Here is a 19,675-nt window from a genome sequence, read left to right on the forward strand (position 1 = left end):
GCGTTTCGAGTATTGGGGCGTCGACGCATCGGAACAATACGTAGGTATATTAAACTATCCAAGGAGGTCTTTGTGTCTGTTTTCCCGATAATATCTCAAATTTCTCGCGTCCATCGGGGGAACTCCTGACAACGGATTGTATTAACGGGACGAATCGCACGGAGCATAAAATTTCAGAACGGCGGCTCCGGCGTCCGGCTGGACCGGAACTGCCGCGAATACTTTGCCTCATTGTCGGCCGTTTAATTAATTCATTCCGTCGCCAGAAATCCGACGAATTCGCCCCCGTTGCCACTGATGTTTCGCTTCCGCGCGCGTTTATCGGCCTCCCGCGTTCACGGAACTCCAGCGCGCTCGATGGGATCGATCTAGCGCATTACTCTTTCACGCGCGAAAATCGCCAATTTTCGAGCGTTACGTTTCGCCGTGATTCTTTAATCCACTTCCGCCATTATATCCCTCGCGCGCGCCCTCGAAAAGTGCAAGGCTACTCGGAGGAAATCGATCTGTCCCCGCCGCCCAGCGGCGTCTCGTAATTAACCGTAAGCTAATCGAATTATACGGGGGTGAGTCATTATCGAAAATAAATGCCCGAAAGTCGAGCTCTCGTCTCGCGGTCGCTGCCGGAGGCTCGTATATTTCCGCGCTTTTAATCAGAGATGAAAAGAGCCGTCTCGTTTCGAGGCGAGTTAACAGGTCGACGGAGAAAAAAGAATATGGACCGAGCCATTAGATTCCGTACACACGCGGCCCGGCCAGATTGTGCTGATCTATTTTAAGGGGCGCTAACTAAGTTCTGCGTCTGTTTCTCATTAAATTGCGCATTGACCTCGAATCCCCTAAATTTGGAACGGTCCCCGCCGATTATGCGTACATCCCATCGGGGACGCGGTGGATTTCAAAGTTTTCTGAGCCCCTCTCCTGTCAACATGGCTGAGTAACGAGCTTCCCAAAAAACTATGTCGTTCGTGGAACATGATAGCCGAAGGAGAAAGGATTGCTTTACGTTCAAAGCTTCGAGAACTCTAAGGTTTCCTTATTTACAATCGTCCTATCTCTGGAACTTTAAGACGATCTGATATGACACTGATATCGCGCAATCTGCTTCCAACACGCGTAGTACCCACTACAGGTACCAAAGACTTATTGTCCCTTTTGCTTCCCTGCTATTTTTTTTTTTTTTTTTGGACAGAACGGTGATGATCTCACTTACTTTTTGTAGTCGCTTTTGCAGAGGATCATGCCGCCCCTGGTGTAGCACGAGTGGCCGATTTCCGCCAGCGCTGCACCGCAGTACGAGCATTTCAGGCAACCGTTGTGCCAATACCGATCCATCGCCAGTAACAGCCATCTTTCCACTATTTGGCCGCCGCAACCGGCGCACTGCTGGATTCCCGCTGGCCCGTTTGGACCACCTTCTTGCTGCAACAGAAAGCAAACATCGTTCTTTTAATAGGCCCTCGGAATTAACCTCCTCTCGTAACCGCAATGAATACCCCTCCCCGGCTTATTAGCTGCCTAGCCTCATAATTCTGTCCCCCGATAAACACACGAACAATAACTGCTTTACGTAATCGAGCGTACACAAAGCTGCTCGGCGAGTGGAGCCTCCCGGAATGAGGCTTCCAACCATTCGACTTCATAAGTCAATGATACAAAGCGCGGACCAAGTAGAAATAAGCTTGCCAACAGTTCATTAATTCTTATAAATACAGACACACCTATAGCCGCCTTTCTGACTGCACAAAGTGTTCCCAAACGAAAGGACGCTGGCTCGAGATCGTTAAAAGCTTATGCGTGCAGCATTTCCGGAATTCTGTGCTGCCTGCACAGTTTTGTAATTAGAATAACGTTAATCGACAACTGTAGCATCGACAAGTAGCAGAAATCTGCCCCACTGGAATCTTCAACTTATTTCTAAATTCCTACCCTCCCTCGGGGCCCACGAGACAATTGCCCATCGATTCTTTTAATCGAAACGAAGCTAACCTCGACCTGGCAAGTTCGAATAAATACAGGGGACGGTATTTCATCGTCGCAACCGGAAAGGGGACAAGCTCCGCGGAAATAGAACAGGGGTAGGCAAGCAGGATTTCGTAGCGCGAGCCCATTAGTCGATTACGCAACGAAAATATTGCAAATAATGGCTCGTTGCAGCGGTGGAAAGTCTATCAACAGGGGGCCGGGATGTTCCTGTAATTAATACAGAATCGAAAGTCATTAACTGGCGATAAATCATCGCGCACCGTCAACCGAGCAATCTTGCCGAACACTTAGTCGCGATTATGTAAACGACGGTAAGCGTGAATAATCGTAGCCGACGTCGCTGATTATTAAAATATACGACTCGCCGATAAACGCCGCTCGAATCGTCCTTAAGTCTCGCAAAGAGCGCGCGGCAAATTTTTGTACGCAGCCGCGATCAGGCTGCCAGCAAGAAGTCCTTAATAAATAATCAGGCCGCGAACTAAATATTGACTTTATAGCTGGAATTAACAAACCGCTTCCTTCTTCCCTCCGCGACTTCTACGCGCTCCGATAAACAGGTAGGCCTTTTTGCCAGCCATAAACGGGCTATTTTGTAGCGAGCCCGCGGTTATTACAGGCGCGAGGACTGCTGGCCGAACGCGCGCGGTAAGAAGTGTTTCGAAAAAGAGACAGAAGCGGGCGACTGGTTTTGCTGTGGACCGTAACAAGTTGTTGTTGATTTATTCCGACAATCTCTATGATAATAACGAGTCGGGGAAAAAATGGCAGGAAAAAGAGGGGCTAGGTGTTGCGTCGTGAATTCAAATCCGAAGGACAGTGGGGTCCCCAAGTTCGACTGAGCTGTAGCTTTAGCTAGCACTTTGGGAATGCGTTATACCTCGAAACGTAGCTGACGAGAGCTGACTTCTGGGAATAAATCCAGTCATAGGTGTTCGAGGGGTAGGTACTAGAGACCATGCTATGGTACGTGTAGTAAAAAGACACGTGTACACGGGTACACGTGTATTACATATATCCGTACCTCGATCCGTGTAGCTGTTAGTACACGGGTACCCGCGCACTATTTCACGTGTATTTAAATACACGTGTATCAACGTATTTGTGTATATTGATCAGAATTGGGCATTAACTACGGGAGAATGGGCAATGGCGGTCACTTAAGCAATAAGTGTAATAAAACCGAGTGATGTTCTTCAATTTTAAGGATTGTCGTTGCGTCTAAAAAGAAGCTCGCTTATTACCAGTAATGCCTTAATTTTTTCTATCAAAATAGGTAATCGATTAAATAAATCTTGTTAATTTTATAATTGTGTTATTAGTTACAATCTGAAAATTTGCAAAACCATACTTTCCGCATATTATTCTAGTAAATATATTTAAATACATTAATTCTTTTATGAATTTCGCAATCCCCCAGAGTTCTGGGATATCAATAGATATTAAAAATCAGACGAATCAAAATACGGATACGTTAATATACGTGTATTTATAAATACACGAGTATCTAAATTCACGTGTATTTAAATACACGTGAAATAGTGCACGGGTACCCGTGTACTAAAGATACACGGATTGAGGTACAGATACGTTTAATACACGTGTACACGTGTATTTAAATACACGTGAAATAGGGATCTCTAGTAGGTACCGTGCAAGAGACATCTGCCCTGGGTGGCAGTTTGGAGCAGTCGAGATCGCGTGGGCAAACATAAAGCCACGTTCACGCGCGAGCAACGCGACACTTGGCTGCGCGTTGTTTTTCAAAAGCAACCCTTCTGGCACGCGCGGGAACATGGCGCGACACACACTTCCTCCCCCCTTTAACGACATTCTACTTTCGCCGAGGAATAAATTGCCAAGAGACACCCCGCTCCAGCACCGATTCAGAAAACCAGAAGCGACGATCCCAGTTTGGGAGGCCAAGCTGCGAAGGTCGATGAAGATTAACGATGGCGATCCATCCGCGTTAATTAATCGCGTGATATTACGTAGTAACTCACGACATTGGTCAATAGGAGATCGCGGAGGGTTCAAGGTGGCCGGTTTCGTTCGGATCTATAAGAAGAGCGTGTTCCCAGTAATTTGCCGGGGAAACAGCGTCGCGTTGCAAAATCGATTCTCGCTCCGCGGGAAAATCGTTTCCCTCCGCCGCCGCTGCGTGCTCGCCCGCTTTTTGCCAGTCTTAACGACACTTCTTTCGCAATTACTTCGCAATTACCGCGGAGTTACTATAATCAAATGAAACTCGCGTAATTATGCGCCAGTAGGAGTTGTTGTGCAGTGTCGTTGTTAGTGGAACGCTGCGCGTTGATCGCTCGGTTGTTCGTGACGTTTCGAGAGAGGAATCGAGTCGAAGAATTGAAGAGGGACAACAACAAAAAAAAAAAACAGGGAAGAGGCGCGCGATGTAACGAGTCCCTGGAGGTGAGGAATTTTTTTTTCCCCAACAACAGATGACGAATTAGAACGGTGTCTAGTAATTTATTCGTGGCTAACGAATGCTTTGCCGTTACGCAAGCTTTTATTTAAATAATCGCCCGAACAATATCCTCGTCATCTATTATTCGCGCGAATAATGATAAATCAGAGTGACGACTGAAAACCGGGGGGACAATAATTCATTTGTGACCTCGAGGTAAATTCTCGTCAGGATTACAATTTTATCTGATTGAACGGTGCTTTGGACAACTCTTTATCTAAATGGCCGTCGTAGTAATATTTTCTTCGAACAGCGCGTTAAGCAGGTTGTTCGATCCTGAAAATCTGCGCCACCTGTATTCAAATAAAGAACCACTCTGCCTCCACGAAACCTTCAGAAAAAGCACTCAAAGCGAATATTTGATTCGCCTTTCAGTGAAAATAGAAGTAAGATTTTATTTAAAGCGGTTTACGTACTCGAAATAAGCTTCATTTGACCTACATGGTTCCCCAGCGCGGAGACAGATTTCCCATTTACTCTCACTCCGTGCACACTCGCTTGCTTAACTTTATACCGTGTATAATTATATTCGCCGTCACCAAGAAGCTTCTATTCGTTACCCTGATTTCAGAACGTCGCAGATGAGAAGGTAAATTTAAATGGAATTATCGAAATACGATGGAGATAAGGGTCCATTTAAAAATATCCAGGCCTGCGCGCCTTTGCCGCCAACTCGTCCGCCAAGCAAGCAATCAGCGCTGTTCAAACAAACATACACCGAAACCACGGTGTTTGTTGCGCAATCGCTCGCTCGTTGGGAAGATTTAATTAGTTCCCTCCACGGCTTCCCTAATGACAATTGTTCCTACGAGGAGGAAGAAGGGGGGGAAAAAAGAGCCCGCGTATTGTCTTCCGTCGAGTAAGAACCGAGCGATGAATATGTATCATTTGAGAGGGGCGACGGTGCACAATGTGGCCAACATGGACTTCGGATCGGCCCTGATACCATTAATGCAACGTTGTAATCGGAAACACAGTGGAGAGTATCGGGACAAATCAAGCCGATCGAAGCTACCCGACTCGTTTAAGCAATTTGCTCGGGCTGAAGTCGAATCCAATGCAGAAACGGATGGCGAAATTCCAACGCGGATCCCCGGGATTCGTAGTTCGAAACTTTAAAAGGGAGCAAATATCGAACGGTTTTAAGCAAACCTGTTTCATAAAGGTGCGTTCAACGCTGAGTCGAATGCTGAAGGTTGAGAGACCTGAAGACGCGACAGGAGCCAACTGAAGTAAGCTTCGACCAACTTGGCTTTGAAATGTTCAAGGATATACTTGAGATGTTCAGTGGTACAACCAACTCACCGGCGTAAGTCGAGGCTAAGTCACGAGGCAACTGTAATTTAGAAGAAGAATAGTTCAGGATGCTTACAATTTTGTCACCAGGGAAACACTTCATCTGGTTCATCCGCGACGCGATGGCGTTGTAGTGATGCGCGTGAACCTCCATGACCACGAGCGAAAGAGGCTTCTTGAACCGTGTCGTCCTAAAAGCCTGGCAGACGAGCACCGTGTCCTTACTCCCAGACTCGCTCGGCCAATGATATCATTCGTCCTCGAGCGAAGAAAGAAAAAAGAAATCCGACGGGCACCACTCTCTTCTCCCACTCGCGGAAGAAACCACCTTGCACCGGGATCACAGTCGCGCGATCGCGCCACGATCTTCAGCAAACCATCCAGTGGACTTGTACGCCTACGAATCCTTCACTTCACTGAACCGTGAACACCTCCGAACGGGGACCGAGCGCTGCGCGACGCGACAGAGTCGCCTCGCCGACGGCAACCGAGCGGTTTGTTTCTACGGGTTCGCGGTGGCCCGAGCGGAACATCCCGCGTCGAACCGAGTGGCGTGCGAACGGTCCCCGAATAGTCGCGAGCGTGTGTTCCGGCCCCGAATAGTCGCGACGGACGCGATCGGCACGGCGAGCTGCAAGCTAGCGCTCGAGGAGAGACAGAGCGGTTCGAGTGGAGGGAACGAGAGGGAAGGACGCGAGAGCACGCGCCGCGAAACAAGGAAAAAGGCGAACCGGTCCCGACCGAAGTCAGCAGTGAACTGACTGGTCCGTGGCTGCTTTGGGGTCTCTGAATGCCTCGCGAGGCCCTGGGTTCAGGTACCCCGGCGAGCCAGGAGACGCGGTCCTGGTGGGGGGAATAATAAGGTGAGCCTAGAAAGGACCTAACTAACGTTGAAAGGGGACGGGACCCATCCATAGCTCCGGCCGGGCCGGACGAGGACGGTGAAACGTGAGAGGGGAAGGGAGAGGGAGGGAGAGCGAGACAGCCGGCAGTATTATGGAGTGAAACACGGCGAAGGGGGCCGGTCTCCGAGGGGAAGGAGGGCAACGGGGGACCCACGGTACCTTCGCGGTCCCCTCCGCCCCTATTCAATTATATTTCTCTCCACGGTAAATGCCTATATTGTTGCGTTTGTCAATGGCGAGCTAAGTGAGGGTCACGTAGACGGGTAATGCCTTCTGAATTTTAGCCTGCGACCCTTACACCGCGACGTCCCTCTCGCACTCCAAGCGATCGTCCTCCACTCACGAGTTCCTCTCTCTCTCTCTCTCTCTTTCTCTGTTATACCGAAGGGGCCCCACCTGTACGTTACGCCGATTTCGTCGGGTGGAAAGTCGTTTCGGACGGTGATTTGTTGACAGGATCATCAGAGGAAGCCGAGGAAGAGAGGTAACAGAGTGGGACTCCACTTCGAGATCTAAAGAACCGTATCAGTGTTGCGTGGAAAGGCAGGTCTTACTTGGACGATCCTCTTGAGTAGTGGCGTCGTTGCCAGCCATTTGCCACGTACGATTAGCATTTCCAGAGATTACGAGCGCGTATTAGCTGCGGGGGAAATTATACGGCCGTGAGCCGGGCTTACGTAATAAACGACCGACAGCGATTATTACGCGAACAATGCGGTACGTAGTCGTTCCAGGTGCTTCCGGTTGAAAACTTTTTCTCGTGGCCATCCTCGCGCGACGAGCGGCCGTAGAAAGTGCATTTTAAACGTACGCGAAGAACCGTTCGCGATACGAAACCTTCTGCGGCGGGGCGTTCCTCTAAAAAAAAGGGGAGGAGGAGGCTGATGGAAAATAACGGGCCGCTCGACTGGGGGTCATTAACTGGCGGGGAGAGGGGAGGACAAGGAGAGGGAGGCTTTAATTTAATTTGTTTCGTAAATTCGGCCGTGAAGCAGCTGACGAGCGAGAGCAATGGATAAACGGTACTAAGGTGGAGTGTCCCAATTTCTGCTCATGCCCCCATCTCTGCTCATTTCGTATTTTTCTTAGCATTATAAGCGTTACGTTTGTACTGTAGGTGCAAAAAAATAATTCTAAATTATTTGAACGTTCACGCGAGGGTTGCGCGACCTTGGGGCTAATCAAAGTGCAGCGTAAGCAACGAAAATTTTTTAAAATGAGAGACTCGCGATTTTTCGACCGAGTTCTAGCTGGTTGTGCTAATTGGTATTCGATAATTGGGCAGAAAATAGTTTTTGCAGTAAAAGTAATTATTTAATAACAAAAACAGATATCGTATTGTGCTCTGGGTATTGATTTTTTTACTATTTTTAATTTTTTTTTTTAAGTAGAAAACAGGTGATTAGATTTAGGGTCAAGTGAATCACCGTCATGTCCACATTTCTACTGACCAAAATTTTAGTAACGTAACTTCACGATTCAATATATGCTGTAAACTCTATTTCTAGTCGAAGGCATTTTATTTTTTGTTTATCATTATTTTATGCTTTACTCTTGTGTTATAAAACATCTGCATAAAAAATGTAACTTATTTTAACCTGAAAAGACGACATATTATGTGAGCAGAAATTGGTACAAATGGTGAGTAGAAATACGTACGTCGCTATTTTTCGTGAGCACAAATACGGACATTTACAGCATTATATTTAATTACAAATTCCTAATAGTTAAACATCTTGAAATATCTTTCTTGAATAGTTTTCGAATTGATTGATTTATTATTAAAGAATTAATCAATTAGGGTGACTGTGCCAATAGTCGGCCATTTAAGGGAAAGCAGAAATTCATGTTACGCGTTGTTATTATTAATATAGCATTTTTTAAATGCATTATTGGCAGTTAAATTCTTTAAGCAGTAATATTCTGGAGATAATTAATTCTCTTACGATTGTAGATTGGGATTAGGCATACACTAGCTATACTATGAAGACTAACCGGGGCTTTCTATATCCCCGATTTAAATTACATTGTCAATCGCAACGAAGAGAAACTTATCTTCTGGAGAACCTCAAACATTCCAATACGTCCTAAATGATTCAGACACTCCATCACCGAATCCACCTCTTCGAGAGCTCGTGTTCCAGTAATCCAAATCACTCAGACCGCCTCACACCCTCCTCGAGTATCCCCTCCACGAAGCCGACACCACTTTCAATCCCGCAACCAGTCGGAAAAATCACAAGGTCTTACCTTAAGTGTACAGTTGTTGTTGTGGTTGACCGGTGGGTAGGCTGGATGGCCTGGTATGTGTGGGTGTGGGTGTCCCGGGTGGTGTGGGTGATCTGACATCATTCCAGCACCGCCGTGGTGGTGTCCGTTGCTGCCCATCCCCTGGCCGGGTTGCAGGGACGCGTAGGGGGTGGCCGGGTCCATGCCCGAGCCGTGGGGTGGCGAGTGTGGGCTGGGTAAGTCGGGGGTGGTTGTGGTGCCGCCACCACCGCCCCCGCCACCGCCGCCACCGGTGCTGTAGCCGTGATGAGGCCCAGAGTGATGGGGACTGCTCGAGAGCGAGGGATGATGCGGGTAGGCTGCAGAGTGGCCCGGATGGTGGGGGTTCATACCAGCGGTTAGAGCGCTCGCCAGCTTGACCGATGAGAGGGTGGGCCCGACGAGCCCACCAACAGCTTCCCACGACGAAAAACAAAAGCTCTTGGCCTACCTAACTGGAAGCTTATTGGGGCCTGGCTCTCCTAGAACCGGCTCTCTTCTTCCGGCTCGCGGCTGATATCTGTAACAAGAGAAATGGGCGTCAGGGTGGCCAATAGGGTCATGTTCTGTGGGTCGTTCGGGTTCATCCTGACGAACAGGTGCCTCGAACTGTACCGAGGGTACAGCTCACCGAATGCGATGCCTCACCATTGCCAACTGATTAGCAGAAGCCTCCAGAGAGTCAGAATGATCAGCCAACCTGAATGGCTGAGGGGTTTAACGTTCTGCCAGTGATTACAAAGTACACAGAATGCGTCCCTAATTAATTTCACTCAAGTCCCGCGCAATTTTATTGCCCTTCAAGACGGCGCAACGATTTCATAATGTCCCCGATCCCAATGAAACTGCGATGCCGCGGCAAAACGATTCGCAGCGGGGGTGGACGTGCGGGACCTTTTATGACAGAGCAATTCGCGAAAGAGTTCGTCGGCCGAAGAAATATTTAAATTCAATCCGGATGCAGTGGCATTAAAAGCGCCACGGTTCGCAGGAGGGAGGTTCGCGGGGATGGTAAACGCAATCTTGTTCACCGACTGTTCTCCGCTTCTCTTCGTGTTTCCCTTGACGCCCTGCCCTCTCCTCCACTCGACTCGCGCGATAAAGATGTACTCGATTGTTACTGCGACTGTCAAGAGGAGACTACAGTGATTGCAGCATTAAATATTTTACGAGTACGTCACCGGTTTATTGTGTTTATTTAGCTTCTGTGTAATTAACTCAAGGGGTTATACCTAGTCAGGCGGTCGAAAAGAGGCGAATATTTGTGAATTTTTTTTGAACAAGCGGAAGCGTATATTTTTACAAAACTTTTTGCGCTTAAAAGAGCAACGTTTAAAGAACATTTGGTAATTTTTTCGTGGAAAAACAATTACGTTTATAATAAAGTAACAACCGACATCCAAGGAGCCTTTTTAAAAAATTTGGTTTTGCGGTGAGCACTGCCATTCGGAAAAAGATTATCTAAAATAAAAAAACAAAAAGAGATTTCGTTAGTATATTAATGTATCCTCAGGTTGACGGAGAGAATTTTCCGAAATATTAATTTAAAACAAAATGGCGGATATTTAAAATTGGAATTCAGATTTTTTCGCGTGATTTTAGCACGAAAATATAAGGATTTAAATTTAAATAGCTGCCATTTTGTTTTAAATTAATATTTCGGAAAACTCTCTCCGTCGACCTGAGGATACATTAATATACTAACGAAATCTTTTGTTTTTTGATTTTAGATAATCTTTTTCCGAATGGCAGTGCTCACCGCAAAAGCAAATTTTTAAAAATGCTTCGTGGATATCGGTTGTTACTTTATCATAAACGTAAATATTTTTCCACGAAAAAATTACCAAATGTTCTTTAAATGTTGCTCTTTTAAGAGTAAAAAATCCTGTAAGAATATATGCTTCCACTTTGTCATTAAAAAATCACAAACATTCGCTTCTTTTCGGCCGCCTAACTAGGTATATCCCCTTAAGCATCCAAAAATTGTTTCCACGGCCGAGTCCAGGTAACGGCATACATATAAACCAAGGAAGCCGTTAAAAGCTATACGTCAAGAATGTCGAAGCTTTTGAATTACAAGCTTTAATGAGCCCCAGAAGCGCCTAGCCAACTTGCCACGAGCAGACTTCACGCATGACAGTTTATTCTTCCGTTGGATAATAGATCCGTCCCCTGAAGTATTGACACGTAATTAAGAATCACACGGCGCACGTTTAAACGGCGCCGACGCCTCGAGGGGCGAAAAATTGGGAGCCACCGTGGACTAGTTAACGAGAGAAGGCGTTCGCCGGGACAATAGCGTTTGATTGGTTATCAAATAACCTCATGACCGTCAACACTCGATAATTCGACGGCGCGGCGGTGGTGAATAGGTGGCCTAATTACATTAAGAGCGGCGAACGGGGTTAAAAGTCGTCGGTCGAGGCGACCTCGCGCCGCTGAAATGCAAATGCGGAGGGAAATTTCGTCAACCCGCCGAATACCGACGGGGCATTAGAATTCATAAAACGAGCTGACCTGTCCCTTCGTTAAGGGCCGTGAAACCGGCGTGCGACCTGCCCGGACACGCCCACCTTAATTAACAATAATCGTCCTTCCTGGTAGCTCAGCGGGTTGTCGTTTGGGACGCGATCGCCGACGGACCCCGGCCCGACGAGAACTTCTGTCTTTTTGTTCCGCGGGGTAAACGAGTACCTTTTCTTCGGCTGTTCGCGTTATTTCAGGCCGCTCGGACATTAAGGGTGCACGAGGGGTACATAACGGTGCACCCTTCTCACCGTTCTTCGCCGGGGGACCTGCGGCCGTAGAATAACCTGCGCGCCAGGTATCCACTCTGGAATATCCAATTTATCCTATTATGCGTGTGGCGTGTTTGTTTTCGTGTATTAGGGAGCTTTCAGGCAACTTTGCGCGGGACCTTAAACGATGCGACTAGATTAATGAAATAGCCCTGTACTTTCACTGCCCACGCTCGCTACACATGGTAGTCCGAGCCTGTGCGTCGCACAGTGGTCTGGATACCCCTACTTTTAGCGGCCGAAATTCTAATTTTTCTCATACTTGCTGGTCAAGGGTTTTCGAGCTCACTGATAACGAGTCTGACACCAAAAATGCAAAATTCAAGGTGGCGGATTCAAAGTTATAGACAAAATTGAAAACACCTTTATATCGATTTTTTCCAATGCAAATTCATTTTCTATAATATAATTCGACTATTTATCGTAAATTATTTATAAAAACACTATTATTACTAACAAAAAAATTTTCTTGGCGACAATTAAATATCAATTTTTTCCGCACAAATTATTATTTTATCACGGAATTCAATTAAATACTTATATTTTTGTAAAAAGCACGACTGTACTACAGAAGAAAAGAGGGAAAAGAATCAGTTCTAACATTATCTTTAATTAAATAAATATATCTAAACAAATAAATAGTATACATATACACGCAATGAAAACATCTGGCAATGCCTGCTTCTTCCAAATCGCTACTCAAGTGGATAGGGTAAAGAACCCAATTACTGACACCTAAATACTGTCACCTTAAGCTATTTTACTTAAAATAACGAATAAATAAACGTTGTAAAGTCATACACAAAAAGAATTATGTAATATAGTTTATTTATTCGTTGTTTTAAGTAAAATAGCTTAAGGTGACAGTAATTGGTTAGGTGTCAGTAATTGGGTCATCTACCCTATGCAGCTACACGCGTCTAGGACGCTCAAATACCTCGAGTCTGCATAAAATTGAAGACTGCAGGAGACTGCATTTGAAATTCGCGTGCTCTTGTTAGCAATTGTGTAAACTTTCATGTAAGAAATGTCCGGCGTTAATCACTCTTAATCATTTTATTATATGCCTTCTCAAAGATTAAAAATTGCTTATGGCACATATAAATAAGTGAAACATACTTCTTTACCTATATAACAGTATAATACAAACACGTATTTTAATGTTCTATAATGAGTAATTAAAACAATTAGATTCGCATAAAATTTCACGATTTTGTCTTCGTAATATTATATCTAATCAAAGAATCATCTGAAAAAGGAAAGGTATACGAATTTAGAAGCCCTGGAGGGTTGTCAATCCGTACAAAAAAAAATTACATTGTAAAGTTGAAGCTGAGAAATTGAATTTTGGCCAGCTTCCACACCACTGTGCGTCGAGTAAGTACATTCCTTTAAGTTATTGAACCGATTCCATCGATCCGAAATTTCTCCCCACGAAAGCCCTTGAAAATTCACGGTTACACAAAATTCACTAGCAACGACGTGAACAGAAGCCAGACGAGCGTCCGTTAAAGAGTATTACAAATCAATCGGGGTTGGATGTGTGCCGCGCGATGAAAGACCGAAAGAGAGAGCCGATCGCGAGCGACGAACTCGGTTAAACCATTTTTAGCGGATTTCATTATACGAACGTTTGAGAATCTCACGGCTGTCCGCAATATTTATCAGCCGATGTGTACGAGGGGGGAGGAGGGTCGGCGGGGGGCTTGGAGGGGGCAGGGGAGGAAATTAAATTCGCGCCGAAGCATCGAAGGAATCGCGCGCGTCCCGTCGCGCACCACCTGCCGTCCGCGACAGTGTTCCCAGTGTATGCACGTACACGTGTGTGTTTGTGCGTCACGTCCAATTAAACCTGGCGGCGTTACGCGCTAATTTCACTCTTAATTGTTAACCGTTAATTATTAATTACCGGTTCGGTTTATCGGGCCATCTGGGCGACAGGCATTCATCGGGCGGACCGTCGACGAGGAGCGTATCGTCGCTGGATGGAAATTCGAAAGGGTGGGTCCATTTCATTACCGTCGTCTAGGACTGCGTCGGTCGGTGGAGAAGGGAGGGCAGCGAAAAAAGGGAGAACGCGAGGGGGCAAGATATTAATTAGGAACAGGGTGATAGAGAGAGAGACAGAGAGAGGGTGGAACGCGTTTCCCTGGGATTACCAGGCCTGACGAAGGTTTTGCACGGGCGCCTTCAATCGTTATGCAGATTGTCGCGGCGCGCTGTTAAGTGCGAAGTAGCTCCGCGCGTGGATCGCAATAACAGCGTGCGTGCTCGATCTGTTCCAATTAGTTGCGAGGTTTGTTCATTACGCTCCGCGATTATTCGGCCGGATAAAGGCGAGACGGTGACTTACGTTCCAGTTAACGAAGGTCAACGGAGGCAATCGACGGCTGAGGTCTTTACGGCTGGCCGTTCGGGATGCGAACGGTGTACGTTGAGAATCGGAGGGCGGGACACCGGCCGGGCTCTTGCTCTCCTCCAGAGAGCCAACTTGTGGGACAGTCGCGAAGATAACGCCGCGGAGAAAATTAATCGGGAAAGAACGTCGCGTTACCTCGGAATGAAACGAGAAAGGCTATTCCGTAGTTCACACTCGGTTCCGAGGAGACCGGTCGATTACTTTTTTCATTACACGCGTGCGGTATGTTGCTTCGGTGACGGGGTGGTTATTTCTATCAGTTGACGAACCAAACAAGCGGTCAAAATTGGAAATCAGTCTGAAAGTATTTGCTATTTTACGATGCGTAAACGCCAAGCCCGACTGCCAATGTTTATTGCCTCCCGAAAAGTCATAACGAGTCTGACTCGTTGCTTTTATATTTAGACGTGAGTTACGCATCACGGGCCTGACTCGTTGCGTGGCCTCAGTTGGTTAACGTCTTACTACGGCGATATATGGGCTTTATGGACCTGTAGCCATCCTAATTTCCTAGCTTAACGCCCGTGGATTTTTATATCCGAGGGTGTAGAATGCTTGTTTTATAACCTGCAGAAATCAGGCAGCTGAGAACTCCACTCGCGGGATTAGTTGCTTGAGTTTATGCAACACTTTCAGCTTAGCATTCGTTCCTCTGAATCCGTCCGCGCAACGAGACGTTCTATTGCACAACAATTAGGGGTGTGTAAATTAAATAACTACCAACAGTGCGTTACATCGATTCGAGCTGCAAATAAAAGCCAAATCTGGATCTACAAGTTGGATCAACTTTCTCCACAGTCACATCGAAGATCAGATGAAAGGGTTACCCTGCTTCCCCCATCCACTCTTCCACCAAGGGAACTATTTTTCCTCCCCAGATTCTACGTTTCGTCCGCATAATTCTGTGCTGCGCGTGCAGCGAAATTACACGCCGCTAGCCAACAGCGAGATATTCATTTGGATTCGACGAGATTGAGCTGACGCTATACTTACAGCGAAGTCGGAGTGCGTATTAGTCGGATTCAGGCCGATCGGGAACATGTTTAAACGTTTTGGGCGTACCATTCTCCCGGTTCAACGAAACGTTTCGAAGTACATAATTGAGGCTCCGTAAAAAGTGTTTGAGGACCTACGTTCCCACCGAAGGCGCTCGGAGGAAAAAGGGCGACACAGTTGCTGGGAAATATTCGTGGAAACGTATCAGCGGTGACGCGGAGTTGGACTTACGCGAGCGCGTCGTCCACGCGTTTGACGAAATCGCGGGGTCGGCTTGTTTACGACCCCATGACCCGGAAGGATCTCTCGAAATTCGATCAGCCACGGAAGCGGCAACGACGACCGAGCGATAACAACATGATAACGGGGGAATACACCGGTAATTACCGGAATGATAATGACGAGGAGAACGACGACAACAACGGCGACAGCGGCGACGGGAAGGTGGTGGACGGCCGCGCGCGGGAGGAGTGGCAGGGGGTTGGGATGGCGAAGAGGAAGTGGAAGGAGTGGAGGACGATCAGCTGCGATAGGGATAATTAACGATCGCAATCGTACGAAAATGAGGACAGGGCGAGTGCGACGACGACGATAACGAGCGGTCCAGCGATCTTATTAGCGATAAGCGACGATAACGAGGACGCCCCGCTCCATACAATAACGACGCCGTTCCGATGCTTGTAGTGGACGAAAAGAATCTCTCCTCGAGGAGGCCAGGCTGCGAGGGTGAGCCAGCCGGCCAACCTGATCCACGTCCGGATTATTATGCTTCCAGCGGATCGTTTGAGAAATCTGAATGCCCCCGGTGGGGCTGCGCGAACGAGGCCTTTGAATAAAGTGGGCGAAACTATTCCTTGGGAATGAGTCGGGATTGTGGGGTATCGAGGTCAGCGTATATCGGAGTCGAGTTCGATGGCGGGGGATCCCGATGGATTGCACCTCGGCGTTGCTACACTTCCAATCCTTTCATGCATCAAAACTCTGCTGTTTTAGAAATTAAATTAACATCAGTATAGTAGTTAGAGGGGTTGTTATTGAAGAGCCAAGCGTTCTCCGATAGCAGTAAGGATCGAACGCATCTGCAGACATCCCTGCCCGCGAAACGAACGATAAACCCTCAACTGGCTCGAATCTAATAAAGTAATGCTCCGGTTACTCTATTCAAGCCTCGTCTCTGCTATCTGTTGACACCATACGCGACCTTGACACATTGTTAACTCCGCGTATAGAACGCTAGGTTTTATTCACCGCACCTTTAAGTTATTCTCTAACATCACCACACTACGGACTCTCTATAACTCCTTGGTTCGTCCTATTCTCGAATATGGATCCGTTACTTGGGCTCCCTATTATAAATGCCACTCTGTATTAATCGAGAGTGTGCAGCACAGGTTTCTTAGACTGGCATCATAACTTACAGAATCACCTGTGTCTTTATTCTATCATAACTGTGACTTCATGCTGCCGCGCCTTGGACTAATGAGCCTTGATCAACGCTGTGCCGTTGCCGACGTTTTATTTATATGTATAAACTCATCAACCGTTCTATCTCATGTCCTCAAATCCTTGAAAAACTTACTCTCTTCCTTCCTGGGGCGCATCGAACACTACGGCTACTATGACAGTCTTAATCGACTTCTAATAACTTCGAATCGGTACTGTAACTCTGTTGACTTGTTTAATAATTCTTGTAATTCCTTTAATCACTCTGCTCTGATCGCTGTTCGTAGCTCCCGTGCCTCTTAACTTTTACAATTGTGTTTGCTGCTATTATTATTACTATATTTTTTTATATCTACCTAGTTTGTCACTGTCATTAATGCTTTTTTTGCACTTACCTCTCTGCTTTTGTTTCTTTTAATTATATTACTTTTGTCCTTTCTAATTGTTTGTTCTATGCTTGTGTGACTGCGATTTGTACTCTTTATAACAAAGGGTTTATCCTGTTGATACACTCAAATAAATAAATAAATAAATAAAAACAAAGGGGGAACGAGAGGTGGACGTACCGCGAATCGCGGGTCCCTTTTTCCTGGGAGCGGGGCAGCTAAATCAGAAGACGTGGCGCGGGGGCGCGCAAGAAAATCGCCCGCGGGTACGGTCGCACAAAGCGTGCCACCCGCCGGTCAGACAACGCCGTCCACGAATCGGGCGATCATTTCGAAGTTGTTGCATTCAATGCATAGCCAAGCGATCGGGGATGCTTTCTTCGGCCGTCAGGATTCCTACATAATTGCATGCCGGCGAGCGTGGCCTCTCTGTTCATCGTGGAGCGCGCGCGCGGCTGTCTCGAGGGCGCACGGTTCCCCGAAAAGGAGGCCCGCAGGAGTGCGCACCTTTTCATTTCACCGCTCTCATAGGCACCACTGTTATACCTGTAATAGGTGGGCAGGCAAACAGCCGACTTCTCCCGACAACCTGAGCCCGCTCCTCCGCACCCTGCCCCTGTCCACCTCGTCCAGGCTGCATCTAATTACTATAATCGTCCCCGCTAATAATTAGATTATGTTTCAGTGTCTTCGAGCGTTGTCTCCTCCGTTGGTCATTATACCCCCGGTCCAAGTTATCATTATATCCGCTCTGGTCGATTCTGGGCCCAGAGACTCGGTCCCTCGGAACGCCCACTTTTGTTTGGACCTGGATCTTTGGAATCTTCTACGAGGCTCTTCTACCATACACCTCGTTCTTATACATCGTACAATTTGCTGGAATCAGTTGCTAACGTATCGCAGGTAGCTTCAAGCTTGAAAACAGCGTCTCTCTCTGTGCGAACAAAGGTGTAAAGCTCCTGACTTTTCAGCTCGAGTTGCCAGCACGTGAACTCTGTTTGCCAGGTAAGACAGATCGCGATGAAGATTATATTCTAAAATGGCGCCCGTTCCTCGAAGGGCCCGCTGTTCACCCGGCGAACGTTTATTACCATGAACAAATCTCCTCGCGAGGGTGAGAACGTCCGAACGAACGCGCCGGAGCCCCGAGATAGTAACGTTTCATTTTATTGTCGCTGGCCAGTTGCTTCAGGAATGCCCGGGCGATACCTCGCGCGGCACTCTCCGCGAAGAAGCTGGACGCTGGGGAAGAAGATGGTAGAGGAGGAAGAACGAGCTCTTTACTATCATTATGGACATTCCCTCGAAGCGTTTACGTACCGAGAGTTTCGCTGCACGGGCCGGGCCGCGGAACAAAGGGCTGGGAATGAGCTATTCCACGTCAAAACGAATAGGTGAGAAATTTAGTTTCACCGATTCTCTTCAAAATTACAGCACTTGCCGATAACCTTGCAGAAACAACGTATACTAAATTTCAACGGCCTGTGTCAAATAGTTTTCGAAATATTTAATGTTAAAGGTTCGAAAGTTCAAATAAAATTGGCTGACTCGTCATCACTTAAACTGTAATATCTCGGTCATTTTTAAAGATAATGCCACCGTCTTGGGTTCGTTTTAAAGCTGAAGGAATGCTTTCTCAACCCGTGTATAAAATATTTTGTTTACTGTTAATAAACTTAACAGTAATCGATGTCAAAGTTTCAAATCGCGTAGGATATCTGCTCACCATATAAAAGATTAGCAATAGTAGGTAGCAGATATTCCTAATATTTTTCTCGAGAATACCGAAAACACTGAAAGAAAAGTTTGTTTTAACCCATTGTATATAAATACTTTCCTACGCTACGCTATTGTTTTGAAAACGCGTGCGTGCGGACTGACCATGGGATCGGTGCAGTTCCAAGCGGTGTGCACTATCGTAAGTTTTATTTTTTTATTAACTGTCCCCAAAATCTCTCCACTCTTTTGAAAAAGGCATTTATTAGTTGAAGACTTAACGAATCGAATGGAATTTTTTTCAAGCCAGACCGTGGGTGGGAACGACGTCAAATCGCGGTTTGAAACTTTGACATCGATTACTGTTAAGTTTATTCACAATAAACAAAATATTCTACATACGTTTTGAGAAAGCATTCCTTCAGCTTTAAAACGAACCCAAGACGGTGGCATTATCTTTAAAAATGACCGAGATATTACAGTTTAAGTGATGACGCGTCAGCCGATTTTCTTTGAATTTTCGAAACTTTGATATTAAATATTTCGAAAACTATTTGACACAGGCCGTTGAAATTCAGTATACTTTGTTTCTGCAAGGTTATCGACAAATGCTGTAATTTTGAAGAGAATCGGTGAAAAATAAATTTTTCACCTATCCGTTTTGACGTGGAAACGCGCGAGCAAATCTCGTCGGAAATAAATACAACTGTTTCTATACACATGCCGATCCCGGCTTCTTAACCGTTCGCTTATTAGCAACCATCCAGCCTCTCCATTAATTGCAATATCCAAAGAGTCACGCTACCACTGTACCTGAGCGCTGGCTGGCAGCTTCATACGCGTACCGCAAAGGGGAGAAAAAATCAGCAGAATGTCCTGGGCTCCAAGAGGCCCCCCAAACTCAACGGGCTACACCTCGAAAAACATAATCGTTCGAAAGCGATCCAACGCGATGGTATTGTCCCCTCCACGTGGTCGCC

General features: G+C 46.6%; 1 protein-coding gene across 2 annotated transcripts in view; it reads right to left on the reverse strand.

The window, feature by feature from the left end:
* The window catches only part of LOC143378840 (uncharacterized), a 208,156-nt gene that overhangs the window by 80,775 nt on the left and 107,706 nt on the right, over positions 1-19,675 (reverse strand). For both annotated transcript variants that reach the window (XM_076830865.1, XM_076830864.1), the window contains exons 2-3: positions 8,920-9,457; positions 1,214-1,422 (exon numbers count right to left, since the gene is read on the reverse strand). In XM_076830865.1, the coding sequence (XP_076686980.1) occupies positions 1,214-1,422; positions 8,920-9,288 (578 nt within the window). In that variant the 5' untranslated portion in view covers positions 9,289-9,457. The remainder of the gene's footprint in view (positions 1-1,213; positions 1,423-8,919; positions 9,458-19,675) is intronic.

Source organism: Andrena cerasifolii, chromosome 2 (assembly GCF_050908995.1).
Source record: "Andrena cerasifolii isolate SP2316 chromosome 2, iyAndCera1_principal, whole genome shotgun sequence".
NCBI lineage: Eukaryota > Metazoa > Arthropoda > Insecta > Hymenoptera > Andrenidae > Andrena > Andrena cerasifolii.